We start from the raw sequence: 13,760 nt of genomic DNA on the forward strand, positions 1-13,760 counted from the left end.
GTTTGAAACAAATGCAAGTGATACGAGAGGTGGAATCTGATTGGTTCATATGAGAGGCACAGAAGCCACATAACTCGTAATAGCCACTATGTATGCTATAATTTGTTTATCCCACTGTGTGGGTTTATGAAACAATTATAACAACAAACATAAGACAACATACAAACGAAGACAAAATACTTGCGAGGGTACGCCAATGGAAAATATTCAAGATGGCTACTTGAAACAACAAGACTCCTGGCATTATCCATTGTTTTCTTTTGAGAAAGTAAGTATCAAAAAATGTTATGCACATGTTTATAAAACATAGAATGTACAATACAAACTGTAGGCACAACGCAAAGACAATAAACATTATCTCCAATAGCAAACACATGAGGGTTTGAACAAGTTTATGCTACAGCAAAAAACAGGTCTTGACTCAGCAAGTGACAAGAGTAATGTGAGGATCCGTGACGTCACTTCCTTTGGTCACGTGGGAGCTGCGTGATGGGCTGGCCTCTCAGCTTGTTGGAACAACTTCTTCAAGCAAAGACCTTCACACAGCTCTTTGTCAGGAACAAGCAGTAATATGCATTAAGGAGTAATGCAGGATAAGTACAAAATATGAGATGTAACTAGAGTGTTACCTGTGTCTGGGGCACTTCCTCTGACCGCAGACAGTACACACTGTCTTCATGAGAGTCAGCTCGTCAGACTGGGAGGACAGCTGTAAATATGACTTGGATAAATGTTTCACATCAAACTGATTTGGTAGCATTGGAAATTCTACTCATACTTCAATTTCTCATATGGGATTATTTACTGGAGACAATGGTTAACAGAGTTCCTCTTACATCACAATCTTAGGCCCGTGCATTTTTATATATCTTCATAATGTCATCATGATGCCATAGTATATACAAAAATGGTACCTGTGTATGCACAATCTTTAACATGTGTATGCTCATGGAATAATATTCATGAACATGAATTCATCCTATCGAAATGTCAAAATAATAACCCTCACCTTTTTCTTCCTGCTGTACATAGGCAACAGGTTTGGCAGCAGTGTGTTGGGACTGACACACACATAGGTCACTGCCATGCCAACCACAAATGACCATACTGCCAGGAACCATTTCAGATAGCTGCAATGACAAAGTGCACATTTGTTTTAATGACAAACATAAACAACATGAACATTCCTGATATCAACAGCTAAGTAAAGACTGGTGATGTTTAATTAGCTGATTCCATCCATGTCTTGTCAGTAGGCTTCCTAAACCAAATATTCATACATTCTACATATTTCTTGGTGATAAAACAGAAGAAAAATTTATCTCTATGATCGCTCAGTTCTCACACATTCGTTATTTGTACCAATGATAGATCATCATGTCTGACTAAACTAAAATAAAAAACAAAATATCATTTATCATACTATCATGTATATCTGAACATCATATGCGAAGTTCTCACTCATTGAAAGTTGAAATATCAGTCTCGAGAATTAGTTAAATTTTAAAACTATCTAAATTCTTAAATAATATTTTCCTATTTTCTGCATTCAATAATAGAGAGATCTCCTGTGAAACACTGAAACAGCCTCAAGACCATGTATGCTATCACACTGACATGTAGGTTGTTATCAACATTAATCTGGAAAATATCCCCAAAACATTCTGTGAAATAATTGGGAAATCATTGATCACAAAGTTCTACAGAGAAAAAAAGAGGTATCCACTAGCAACAGTACTATTTGGAAGTTGAAATCATTATTTATATTATTTTCATACACCTACATTGAGAAGGACATATTTCTACTTGTCCTTATGATACCTTAACTATTAGACAGTTTGGCAAGGACTACACAGGACTAATGCCAATTTCTAACGGAACCTAGGAAATCTAACATCAAAACTACTGTAAGTATGTATGTATGTATGTATGTATGTATGTATGTATGTATGTATGTAAGTATGTATGTATGTAAGTATGTATGTATGTATGTATGTATGTATGTATGTATGTATGTATGTATGTATGTATGTATGTATGTATGTATGTATGTATGTATGTATGTATGTAGGTACTATTATCTGCTCAAATGTGTTTTTATTTGTGCCCCGACCAGTTGATACTTTGGCATTCCAATTACCATGGTCAACTCCCTGTGGAGTATACAACCCAAGCTGCCCAAGGGCGCTAGAAGGTTTTTACATCCACCTCACATATGTTTTTGTACTGTGAGAGTTTTTACAACATTCACATTGCCAATAGTGTTTACTCATCAAACAGCCTTGCGAGCAAATAAATCTGGTATCTTCATGAGAGTGAGTGAGTGAGTTAGTTTGGTTTAATGCCGCTTTTAACAGTATTCCAGTTATATCATGGCGTGTCAGCTTAATGTGGGAGGAAAGCCCGAAGTGATGCAGGTCTCAGACGTTAACCACTTCGGTGAAACCCACGAGCACGGGTATGGTGCTGACAAACCTAGAAACATAATCGGGGCGAACCAGGATTCGAACACACAATCATAGGTTTCTCAAGGGACGCAACTCTGCACAGCGCATCGAGGTGCCTTAGACGACTGGGCCACCCGTGCCCCCATCTTCATGACAGAAATAAGACTTTGAGACTTTTCCAACAAAATAAAAATAAAAAGTGGATCTAACCAAGAGCCGCAATGGGATTCTGCAGTCAATTAGACATGTCATGTCTTGACTATAGGACCCATCGCCGCTCTCGGCTAAAGTGGATCATGCTGCTGGGTTACATGTCTAGATACACACCACCCCATGAGCATTCATTCTGTTTCCATATTCACGAGACTGCTTAGCCCAGGGTTAGAAAGTGGCACTAGTCCTAATTTTATAGTCCTTGCCAATCTGCCAAATAGTTAAAGGGGCACTGATCTAAAGCAATTCCCCAGGACTGCATGGTTGTTGCCTTTGTTATTGTTTTTTCCCTGTGAGTACCTGGATGATACGCAACGCAACTCAGCGTGACAAGAGACTGGGCTACCATCTGCAAGGACAGCAAAATAAACTTGGAGGCAATGTTTGTTTTACTCATGTTTGAACACTGATTGGTTAACCCTGATCCATAAAGATTTTAACAAAGGGCGCATGTTAATTAATTTCTTCAGCCTAAACAAACAGACAAAAAGAACGGCGGAGCTCATTTGGAAATACCCCTTTTTGTTATATAGCTTTATAATATTAAAAAAGTATCCATGCAGTGAAAGCATCCTCGGATTTCGGTTTGCGTCAATACGATTACTACTCCCTTGTTGTCATCCACGTTTTCTGGTATAACCCTACACTTGTGTATTTGTCGTCATTCACTTGATGCTCTGTTAATGAATTTATTACAGGTATAATTAGTGGTAGCACCACTCAAAATACCTGACAAAGGTTCCAATGTGGCATTTATTGTGTATGGGGTAATTATTCAATCTAAATCCAGGTCTGAAGTGAGGTAAAATGTGTGTTATGTAATATGCACATGGCAGCCCAGCAAGAGATGATTGATCAGTTGATTTACTTTTTTGTAAATCAACGGATCGTTCCTAGTCATCAAAGGATTAACAGAATATACATTGATTGATTAATCACTGTTATCTTGCACAGTGAATATGTCAAAAGTAAGTGTTTACATGTATAAGTTTACTAAAACAAAGGGAATACACTCATATCATGGCGTGAAGTGCCGATGTAAACACAACATACTTTGTTCAAAGGGTTAACCAATAATACGTTGATTGGTTGCTCATAGTTATCTAACTCAATGGATTTTATTTAGGAACCGTGGACGTTATGAAAATAATTGTCACATGGGTTTTCTCAGCCGACCTTTGAGACTTGACACCTATGTGAAACACCTGAAACAATCTAAGTGATCAGTTCAGAAACCAACGCGGGTTATAATATCCCGAAACGATATATAAATTTTAAAATATTTGATTGTTACAGAGAAACGTGACATCGAATAAGTTTCTATATTCAGTTCCGGTGGCGCTGCGCTTGGAGTAACACACTCTCTCAAGAGCTCCGCGTGAATCCAAACAATCTGAACTGAAAATGGCCAGTACTAGAAAAAGTAATCGTAACAAAAGTGAAACGAATACTCCTTCTTCACTGCAGCCAGGAAATTTGGACTCTTTTTTCACCAATAATGAAAAAAATCCAAAAACAAATCCCACCCCTGAAAACGGAAATGACGACACGGCAGCGGCCATTTCGATTCCCTATTTGCAGCAACTTTCAAATCTTGAGACAACTATAAAGGTCCATTTTACGGATTTACTTCAATCACAAACTCAGCAAATCCATGCTACGCTGAAAAACAAACTTGCTCCTATTTGTCAAACACTGAATGAATTAGTTAAAACTGTCGACTTCAACTCATCCAATATTCAAAAGAATAAGGACGAATTACAAGCTCAGCGTGAAGAATTACAAGATTTAAGAAAGGCCATCGAACAGAAATTACTCTTACAAGAAGTTTACAACAGGAAAAGCAATCTTCTTGTATACAGCGTCCCAGACAACGAAGACCCGGAAAAAGCGCGCAGAGAGCTTTTTCACGATCTGGGCGTCCCAGAGGCAAGTGTAATGAATTTCGTCGCAATTCACAGACTCCCCCGTATCAACCCGTCATACTCGCCTCCGGATAAACCACAAACTATCATGGTAAGATTCGTCAGCATAAGCGACCGTCAACGAATTTACGACTCCAGCTACAAAAACTCAAAGCTACTGAGACAGAGGAAAATTTCCATTCGCACAGACCTTCCAGATGTGCTGAAAAAGTACAGAACAAAGCTCGCTAACAGGGCTTATGAAATTCGCAGGAAGTACAACTACCACACTAAGATCCAGGAGAAAGGTACTCAAGTCTCCCTGCTCTATCGTAGGGGAAAAGATAATCCATAGTGTGCTATTACGGTGGACGAGGACATAGAGTGAAGAAATCACTGACCTTCTCATTCAATCAACTCTCAGGATGATTTTATGAGGCTTCGTTTTCTTTCCCACAAGATATGTGAAAATTCGTGGTGTTTCAAGTGTGCTTTGTATCTCCCTACGTGTAAGTACGGTGTATACAAGTTATAGACATTTGTTTATTCATCAATATCCAAATAGTCTAGGACTAACTTTCTGATTTTGGTCTCCATATCCTGATTGGATATACCGAAAACACTTGAGGATTTTATGACGCTTCCTTTTTTTTTCCTCACAGGATCTATGTGGACATCATCTAAATGTTTGCTATTGTGTTCAAAACGCTGTGCACACACTAGTGTGAAAATACCCTCTAGTGTTTGTGTATTATCTTCTATTACGCCTGTGTTTATCAGCTGGATTATTCATGGATTAACCCATATGAGTATAAGTTACTTTAGTTTTCTTTGTATGTCTGCAATTGAGATGCTATATACATGAATGCTTTGTATCTCCCTACGTGTAAGTACGGTGTATACAAGTTATAGACAACTGTTTATTCATCAATATCCAAATAGTCTAGGACTAACTTTTTGATTTTGGTCTCCATGTCCTGATTGGATATACCTAAAACACTTGAGGATTCTATGACGCTTCCTTTTTCTCCTCATATGACACTTGAGGATTTTATGATGCTTCCTTTTTTTCCTCATAGGATCTATGTGGGTTTCTATACCCTGATTGGATATTTGGAAAAACACTTGAGGATTTTATGACGCTTCCTTTTTTTTTCCTCACAGGATCTATGTGGACATCATCTAAATGTTTGCTATTGTGTTCAAAACGCTGTGCGCACACTAGTGTGAAAATACCCTCTAGTGTTTGTGTATTATCTTCTATTACGCCTGTGTTTATCAGCTGGATTATTCATGGATTAACCCATATGAGTGTAAGTTACTTTAGTTTTCTTTGTATGTCGGCAATTGAGATGCTATTTACATGAATGTTTATATGACCTCATATGTTTACTTACTGATATAAATCAATAATATTATGGCCTTGTTACCAAACTATGCGGGGAAATATAGGAATTTCCAAAATCCTTGAGCCGCAAACATCGGTCTTTCTTTGTTTTTATTCTTTACTTTTCTTTTATTTTCATATAAAACCAAAGAAATCAGTCATTACACGGACAAGATATGTATCCCTTGTATATTCTGTTGTCAAAACTATAACTCCAATATGCAATGTCTATACAATCTAAACTATCCTTGCTATCTGCAAACTGCAGAGGCTTAGCTGATAAGCTAAAAAGAAAAGAGGTTTTTAATATTTGGCGCAAACGAAATTTTGATGTCATCTGCCTTCAAGATATTCATATAGATAAAAATCAAGTGAACATTTTTAGGAATGACTGGGGCCTTGAGTGTATTTTCGCTCCCTTCAAGTCTCATGCCCATGGGGTGGCTATTCTCTTTAATTCCATCGAAATGTCTATTCATAAGGTTATGATAGATGATGGTGGAAATTTTATAATTGCTGATATAACCATTAAAGGAATAAGATTGACCTTAGCTACTATATATGGGCCTAATTCTGATCTCCCAAAATTTTATCATGATATCTTTAATGCCATTGATGGACTTGATAGTGAAGCGATTATAATTTGTGGGGATTGGAATCTCATTCTTGATCAATCTCTAGATCTGGAAAATTATAAAAATATTAACAACCCAAATGCTAGAAAAACGGTTCTAGACTATTTATCTCAGTTTAACCTATATGATGTTTGGCGTGAACAAAATGCAGCTGTTAGAAAATTTACATGGTGGAAACATAAACCCAGACAGCAAGCTAGGCTAGACTTTTTTCTGGTTAGTGAAGATATTTTAAACCTATCCCCTGCTGCTGACATTCTCCCAGGTTATAAATCTGACCATTCGGCTATTTCTTTATGCCTAAATGATTCTCTGATAAATAATAGGGGCCGTGGATATTTTAAATTTAACACTTCCTTTTTAAGAAATAAACAATATGTGGATATGGTTACGACTGTTTTAGATGAAACAAAACAACAATATGTGCATCCATCTTATAGATCAGACCATTCTGCTCCTTTTGATGATTTGGATTTAAAACTGAGTATACCTGATTCCCTATTTTTGGAAACCTTTTTAATGAATTTGCGAGGTAAAACAATTTCTTTTTCCTCATATTTGAAAAAGAAAAGAGGAAAGAAATTGGGCGATTTAGAAAAAGAAATAAACCAATATGAAAATAAAATTAGAGAGGATTTTCAAAATATTTCTGAAGAAGCTTTAAGTAAATTATCTGAATCAAAAAAGGATTATGAAAAAATTAAAGAAGAAAGCAAGATAAATGCTTTTAATAAGAGATTACAATGGTATGAGGAGGGAGAGAAACCAACTAAATACTTTTGTCGTCTTGAAAATAGAATTTTTACAAATAATATCATCTCCTCTTTGATTAATAGTGAAGGTGAGGAACTGAATGATACAACTCTCATCATTAAAGAACAAGAATCATTTTATAGAAACTTGTACCAAAAAAATAGTTCAGTAGATACTGACCCAAGCCTGATGTTAAACAATATTCCAATTCGAAAACTAGAGAATGATATGCAACAGGCCTTTGAACAGCCGTTATCCTTAAACGAAATTGGTAAGGCTACACTTGCAATGAAAAATAATAAGAGCCCAGGTCTTGATGGCTTCCCAATTGACTTCTTTAAATTTTTCTGGAAAGATTTAAGAGTCTGGATATGGAGATACTTTAATCACGCTTACCATTCTAACTCTTTGACTTCTACTATGAACTGGGGCGTGATTACTTGCATTCCAAAAGCAAATAAAGATAGAAAAAGATTAAAAAATTGGCGTCCCATTACTTTATTAAATGCTGTATTTATATAAGATTTTAAGCTCTTGTATTACTAATAGAATCAAGCAATCTTTAAACAAATTAATTCATTGTAATCAATCAGGATTTATCCCTGGGAGATGTTTAAGTGAAAATACTAGATTACTTTACGATATCATATTTGAAACTAAGAGACTTGACAAAAAAGGTACGTTGATGCTCATTGATTTTGAGAAAGCGTTTGACACCATGAATAAAGATTTAATTTTCCTCGTTCTGGAAAAATTTGGCTTTGGGCCAAATATGATTAAATGGATTCATATACTCATATTTAATGCCTCTTCTTGTATTGTCCAAAATGGCTACCTCTCTAAATTTTTCATGAATGAAAGAGGTTGTAGACAGGGTGACCCAATTTCCCCCTATTTGTTTCTTTTCGTAGCTGAAATTCTCGGCATTATGATTCGTACTAATGAAGATATAAAAGGTATACCTCTACACGATATTGAACACACATTGGGCCAATATGCTGACGACACCCAACTTTTTTTAGATGGCTCAGAAAAATCATTAAAATCAGCCATGGATACACTTGAAACTTTTTACAAAATCTCAGGATTAAAAATGAACTTTGAAAAAACCAAAACAATATGGATAGGCAGTATGGCTGGTAGTAAAGTCCGATTTTGTCCTAACTTAAAGCTAGATTGGCATTATGGCAACTTTGAAGTTTTGGGCATATGTTTTAATGTTGACTTAAAAGACCTTTGGGTAATCAACACTAAAAAACGCCTTGATAACATCTATGGTATTATAAGCAAATGGAAAAAACGTAATTTGACTTTGATGGGTAAAATAACTGTTGTTAAGACTTTAATTCTCTCTACCCTTGTACATATTTTTTCCAAATCCATCAAAAGCTTTTATTGATCAATTGAATAGAATTCTTTTTAACTTTATTTGGAGTGGCAAAAGAGATAAGATTAAGAGGGATTATTTGAAAAGGAATTACAGTCAAGGTGGATTGAAAATGACTGATATACCCAAATTTATATCATCTTTAAAAATTTCATGTTTAAAAAGATATTGTGAAAAAAACATTAATTATGACCTTGCTAGTTTTCAGCTGGCTAATATCTACACTTTAGGTGCCAGTTTGCACAAGAATTGGGAAATTGTAAATCCTTTCTGGAAAGGTACCCTTATAGCCTGGAGTGACTTTATGCATTCATATGACTTTGAAGACTTAGAAAAAGCAGAAATTGCTTCCCAACCCATATGGTTAAACCATTATTTTAGAGAACCAGTATTAATTTTTAATGACTGGTTTAAAAAAGGTATAGTTACGATAAAAGACTTGTATGATGAAAACTGATGGATCCCTTCCCACGTTTACAATAACTTTATGATCTTAACGGAACTTTTCTCGACTATAACCGTATGTTTTTTAATATTCCAAGAAGTTGGAGACAAAATATTGATAAAAATCTACATTCCTCTTCTAATTTCACAGTATCTCCTTGGATTTATGATCTTACACGTTCTATTAAAGGAACAAAAGTGTTTTATAATATACTGATAGGGAATTCCCTCCCTTTCCCTAAATCTTGTTTGAAATGGGAAAATCAGCTGGGATGTTCTTTTCCATGGAATCAAATATTCAGTGTATATTGCCATGGGTTAAGGGACACAAAACTCAGGGATTTCCAATTTAGATTTATTCATAAAGTAATATTTACTAAACGTGAGTTATTAAGAATGAAACTTATTGATAACGATGAGTGTTCTATGTGTCATACTCACAAAGAAAATGTTTTTCATGTTTATATCGGATGTCATGTTGTTAAGAATTTCTGGTCAGATTTCTGTATTTACTTGACTCATATCTTGCATAGAAAAATCCTCATAACTGACAACGAGCTCCTCTTTGGTACCTTTGATGTATTAATTAACCATTTGATTGTAGCTGCTAAAAGATTTATCTTTGTCCAGTGTATTAAGAATGAAAATGTTGACTTTGTTGCTTTTAAGAACACAATAAGAAGTATCTATGACGTTGAATATCATATTGCACGTAGAAATAACGACTTCTCTGCCTTTAATAGAAAATGGGCTTTGTTTACTCAAACTGCAAAATAACTTATTCACTTGATGTTTGCAACATAATTTGATGTACCATAAATACCGCATCTTCTTAATTGTATACATAAATATGCCTTCATCTGTACCATGATGTGGATTATGCCTTAGGCCTCCTCTGTACCATATCCTTTTGAGAAGTACCTGTATTCATAAAGCTGTATTGCTTTCCGAGTGCATATGTATCCTGTGTATATGACTGAATAAAAATCTATAAAAAAAAAAAAAAAAGTTTCTATATACAGCAGCTGACATGTGGGATATTGTTCCTTTGTGTGGATATTCACGGATACAATCCTCGAACAAGGAAGCTGCCTAAAAATATACACATAAATTTGGTAGGTTGTTATTATGATATTTGCATTTTGTTTTCCTTCATTTGCTGTAGCATTGGACAGATTCTTGTTCATCTACGTCTTGGTTGGGAAATTCTTCGATGCGTAATAGACGTTGTTTTCACAAGACTTTCCTTTGAAAGCGTGTATATATTAGAGTCAATTTGTAAAATGTGATTCTCTCAGGCAATTTATAAAATGTGTAAATATTTTTCAGTCATTTTGACTGAAAAATGTGTCCATTTCTTTAACAGATTGATTAAGATTGATTAAGACGATCAAAAGGGCCTAAAACATCACAATAGATTATTATGTAGGATTAGAAGCCAAACAATATAGAAATGTACTTTTCATCGCAACATTTTTTCAGCCTCATGGGGATGATATTAAACATAAAAATGTTTGGAATTTGTTATCATAATGATACAGATGGACATATTTTTCAGTCAGTTTGTAAAATAACTGAATATTGCGGCGTTTAATAAATTTCCTACGTGAAAATTTTGCACATTTTGACTGTAAAAATATAAACACGATAAAATAAGCAATGCTCAGGAGAAATGATTACTTTGTGTTGCAAGTCAAAACAGTGTAAACGAAAATCACACAATTACCAAGCAAGTGACTTATCAAAACTTCGTCACCATTACCGATGTTACCCACAAAGATACCTACATTTCCTTATAATTTCCCAAACTGTATTTCATTTTGTTGATCAATGTGACCATACGCCCATACTATCAATAAAAGTGACAAATGTGCTTACGAATTGCGCAGCACAGGTCGCGAACTAGTCTAGGTTTCTGCTATATCATCTGGGTACTCATGGGAAAAAAACAATAACAAAGGCAACAAGCAGTCCCAGGGAATTGCTTTAGATCAGTGCCCCTTTAAGGTATCATAAGGCCTAGTAGATATTTGCCATTTTTAAGGGGTTTGCTATGTTATAATATTATAAGGACTAGTGGACCAAAAATGTTAGTTTCTACCCCTGTTAGCCTTGTATCCCTGGCAGATCCAGTGGCGGGGTTCTGGGGGTGGCGACATCTGATGACATTTTGTATGCACATTTCCTACAATGATGTTGATTGAGTTGTTACAGTAACATTATGAATAATAGTTTACATATAGTTTTTGTGATTTGGGGGGTAGGCCTTGGGGTAGGTCCCCACCTCAACCCTGAAGTTACAAATGACACTAGTGGATGCCCCCCTTATGTAAAATCTTGGCTCCGCCCCTGAGTATGATCTAGTTTGGAAATTGGTGAGTTTGTGCCAGGTTGTTTGACACATTCAAGAAGACATGTGAATGATTATCTCATTCTGTGTCACAATGTTTTATCACAACGAAATAGCAGCATGAACCAACCTCTTTGCGTCATGTAAATCTCTACATCACCTGTCTCAGTGTCTGACAGGTGCGTGCTGCTGCCCAACACATTTCAAAACCACGACATACCTGTAGAAGATCAGTGTGAGAATAAGCAACACAACTGTTCCAGAAGTGAACTTGACATGCTTCTGGGCGTAAAATTTTAAAATATACCATGGTATCATATTTAAGAAGGAAATAAGTTTCACATAATATGTTTCACAACTGATCGATCTGCCCCCTCCTCCTCCAGATGTTGACGGAAGAGCTATGTCAGGGAGACAACTCTATCTCTTAATCGCGAACAACCGCAAAAAGGATCAACACACGGTGCCATGTTCGCTTGTACCTTTTGAGTGTTGTGCAATGACGGCCACTGCTCAGTCTGAGTAGGATTTGTGGGAACATGCCAGTGTATTGTTCATTCCAGTTGCATGTTGCCTCCTCAAGATATGCTATAATATATATTTTATGTTTGCATTATTATAAACTTATCCAGTATCAGAGACCATATATGGTCTCTGCCAGTATTAACTTTGAGGTAACACTCACGATTACGTGATTGATATCAACCCATAAAAAATACCCCGTTGACATGCAAATTTACACACTTAAGTAATTTTGCACACGTGTAACTATACATACGTGTGTATATGTAACTGTACTATGCGTTCACATGAACATTAAAGTAGGTGTGTAAATAAGGTTTGCCAACGGTTAAAGTGGTGCCTGTTCACGACTTGAAACATGAAACAGGTTGTTTTCCAATCCAAGTCGAATGAGAAGAGAGTTACCTTTAAGAAATTTTCGCATGAAGCAACATGTGTTTGATTTTTATCTGTTCACAAATTTTCTAGTAATTTAATCCAAAGAAAACACTGTCCGCCCAGCTCTGAATGTCCGAATTATAGTTGCTATTGCTGTATCCTGAACAGCGTCAACTTCAGAATACAGAGCTGTTGCCAATTTGTTCATGAGTAAATGTGTTCACATGACAAGTATACTCACGTACTCAAATATACATGCTTATATATAGAAGTGCATGGATACGGTGCATTAGTGAACATCAGTTTCTCTGCGTTTTACATGTTCCATGACAAAATTGTGTTTATCGTCGCGTCCAAAATTACTGTATATAGTGACGTGTGTATGTATGTTTGTGCATATATTCGTCTAGGCTGAAGCCAGTTTTATAATGCCATCTTTCCGAAGCAAGGGCGTTAACTGACTATAAAATGCTACACAGACCACATATGACCTTCCTCGGAGCGGTCGTCCTAGGGTCACCACAACTCGACAAGATCGGCAGATTACCCGTCAACACCAGCGACATCTGTTCCTAACTGCAAGTGAAAGTGCTCGACAGACCATAGGAACACATAATCGACACATTAGCCGGGACATTGTGATCCGACGTCTCCGTTCCAACAACCTCAGATGTCGCCAACCAGCACGTCGTCCTGTTCTACAACCACGGCATCGACAAGCACGACTTCAGTGGGCACAGGGTCATCGCATTTGGCGCCATCGTGAGTGGAGGCGTGTCATCTTCTCTGATGAAAGTCGCTTTTGTGTCTCCCATGCAGACGGAAGAGTCAGAATTTGGCGGCGTCGAGGTGATCTTTTCGCTGACAGAAACGTCGTGGAAAGGGATCCATGGGGTGGACCTAGCGTCATGATATGGGCAGGGATTGGACTTAATGCGAGACTTGGACCCATGTGCTTTCTGAATGTTGGTCAAGGTCGGGGACACGGCGTCTTTGCTCAGCGGTATATCGAGCAAGTGATCAGACCCCACGTTGTTCCATTTTTTGCACAACATCAACAACATATTTTCCAGCAGGACAACGCTCGTCCCCATGTTGCCAGAGCTACCATGGCCTTTCTGCAACAACACAACATCCGTGTTCTACTGTGGCCAGCCCTCAGTCCTGATCTGAACTCCATCGAACACTTGTGGGATGAGGTTCAAAGGCGTCTGCACAATGTGCGCCCAGTCCCTACAACTGCCGATGAACTACGCACAGCTGCTCTGGGTGTGTGCAGGAGGATCCCTAGGGCCTTCACAAATCGTCTGATCCACTCAAAGTACAGGAGATGTGTGGCA

The 13,760-nt window shown here is 36.9% G+C and overlaps 1 protein-coding gene across 4 annotated transcripts in view; it reads right to left on the reverse strand.

Moving 5' to 3' along the window:
• Positions 1-11,917, reverse strand: part of LOC124124907 (sorting nexin-14-like) — a 105,125-nt gene extending 93,208 nt beyond the window's left edge. For all 4 annotated transcript variants that reach the window (XR_006859569.2, XM_046488197.2, XM_046488195.2 and 1 more), the window contains exons 1-3: positions 11,741-11,917; positions 1,010-1,130; positions 630-709 (exon numbers count right to left, since the gene is read on the reverse strand). Coding sequence is in view for 3 of the 4 variants with exons in the window: in XM_046488197.2 (XP_046344153.1) it covers positions 630-709; positions 1,010-1,130; positions 11,741-11,838 (299 nt within the window). In the remaining variant the exon portion in view is untranslated. The remainder of the gene's footprint in view (positions 1-629; positions 710-1,009; positions 1,131-11,740) is intronic.
• Positions 11,918-13,760: the final 1,843 nt, after the last annotated feature.

Source organism: Haliotis rufescens, unplaced genomic scaffold (genome assembly GCF_023055435.1).
Source record: "Haliotis rufescens isolate VD_foot unplaced genomic scaffold, xgHalRufe1.0.p SCAF_66, whole genome shotgun sequence".
NCBI lineage: Eukaryota > Metazoa > Mollusca > Gastropoda > Lepetellida > Haliotidae > Haliotis > Haliotis rufescens.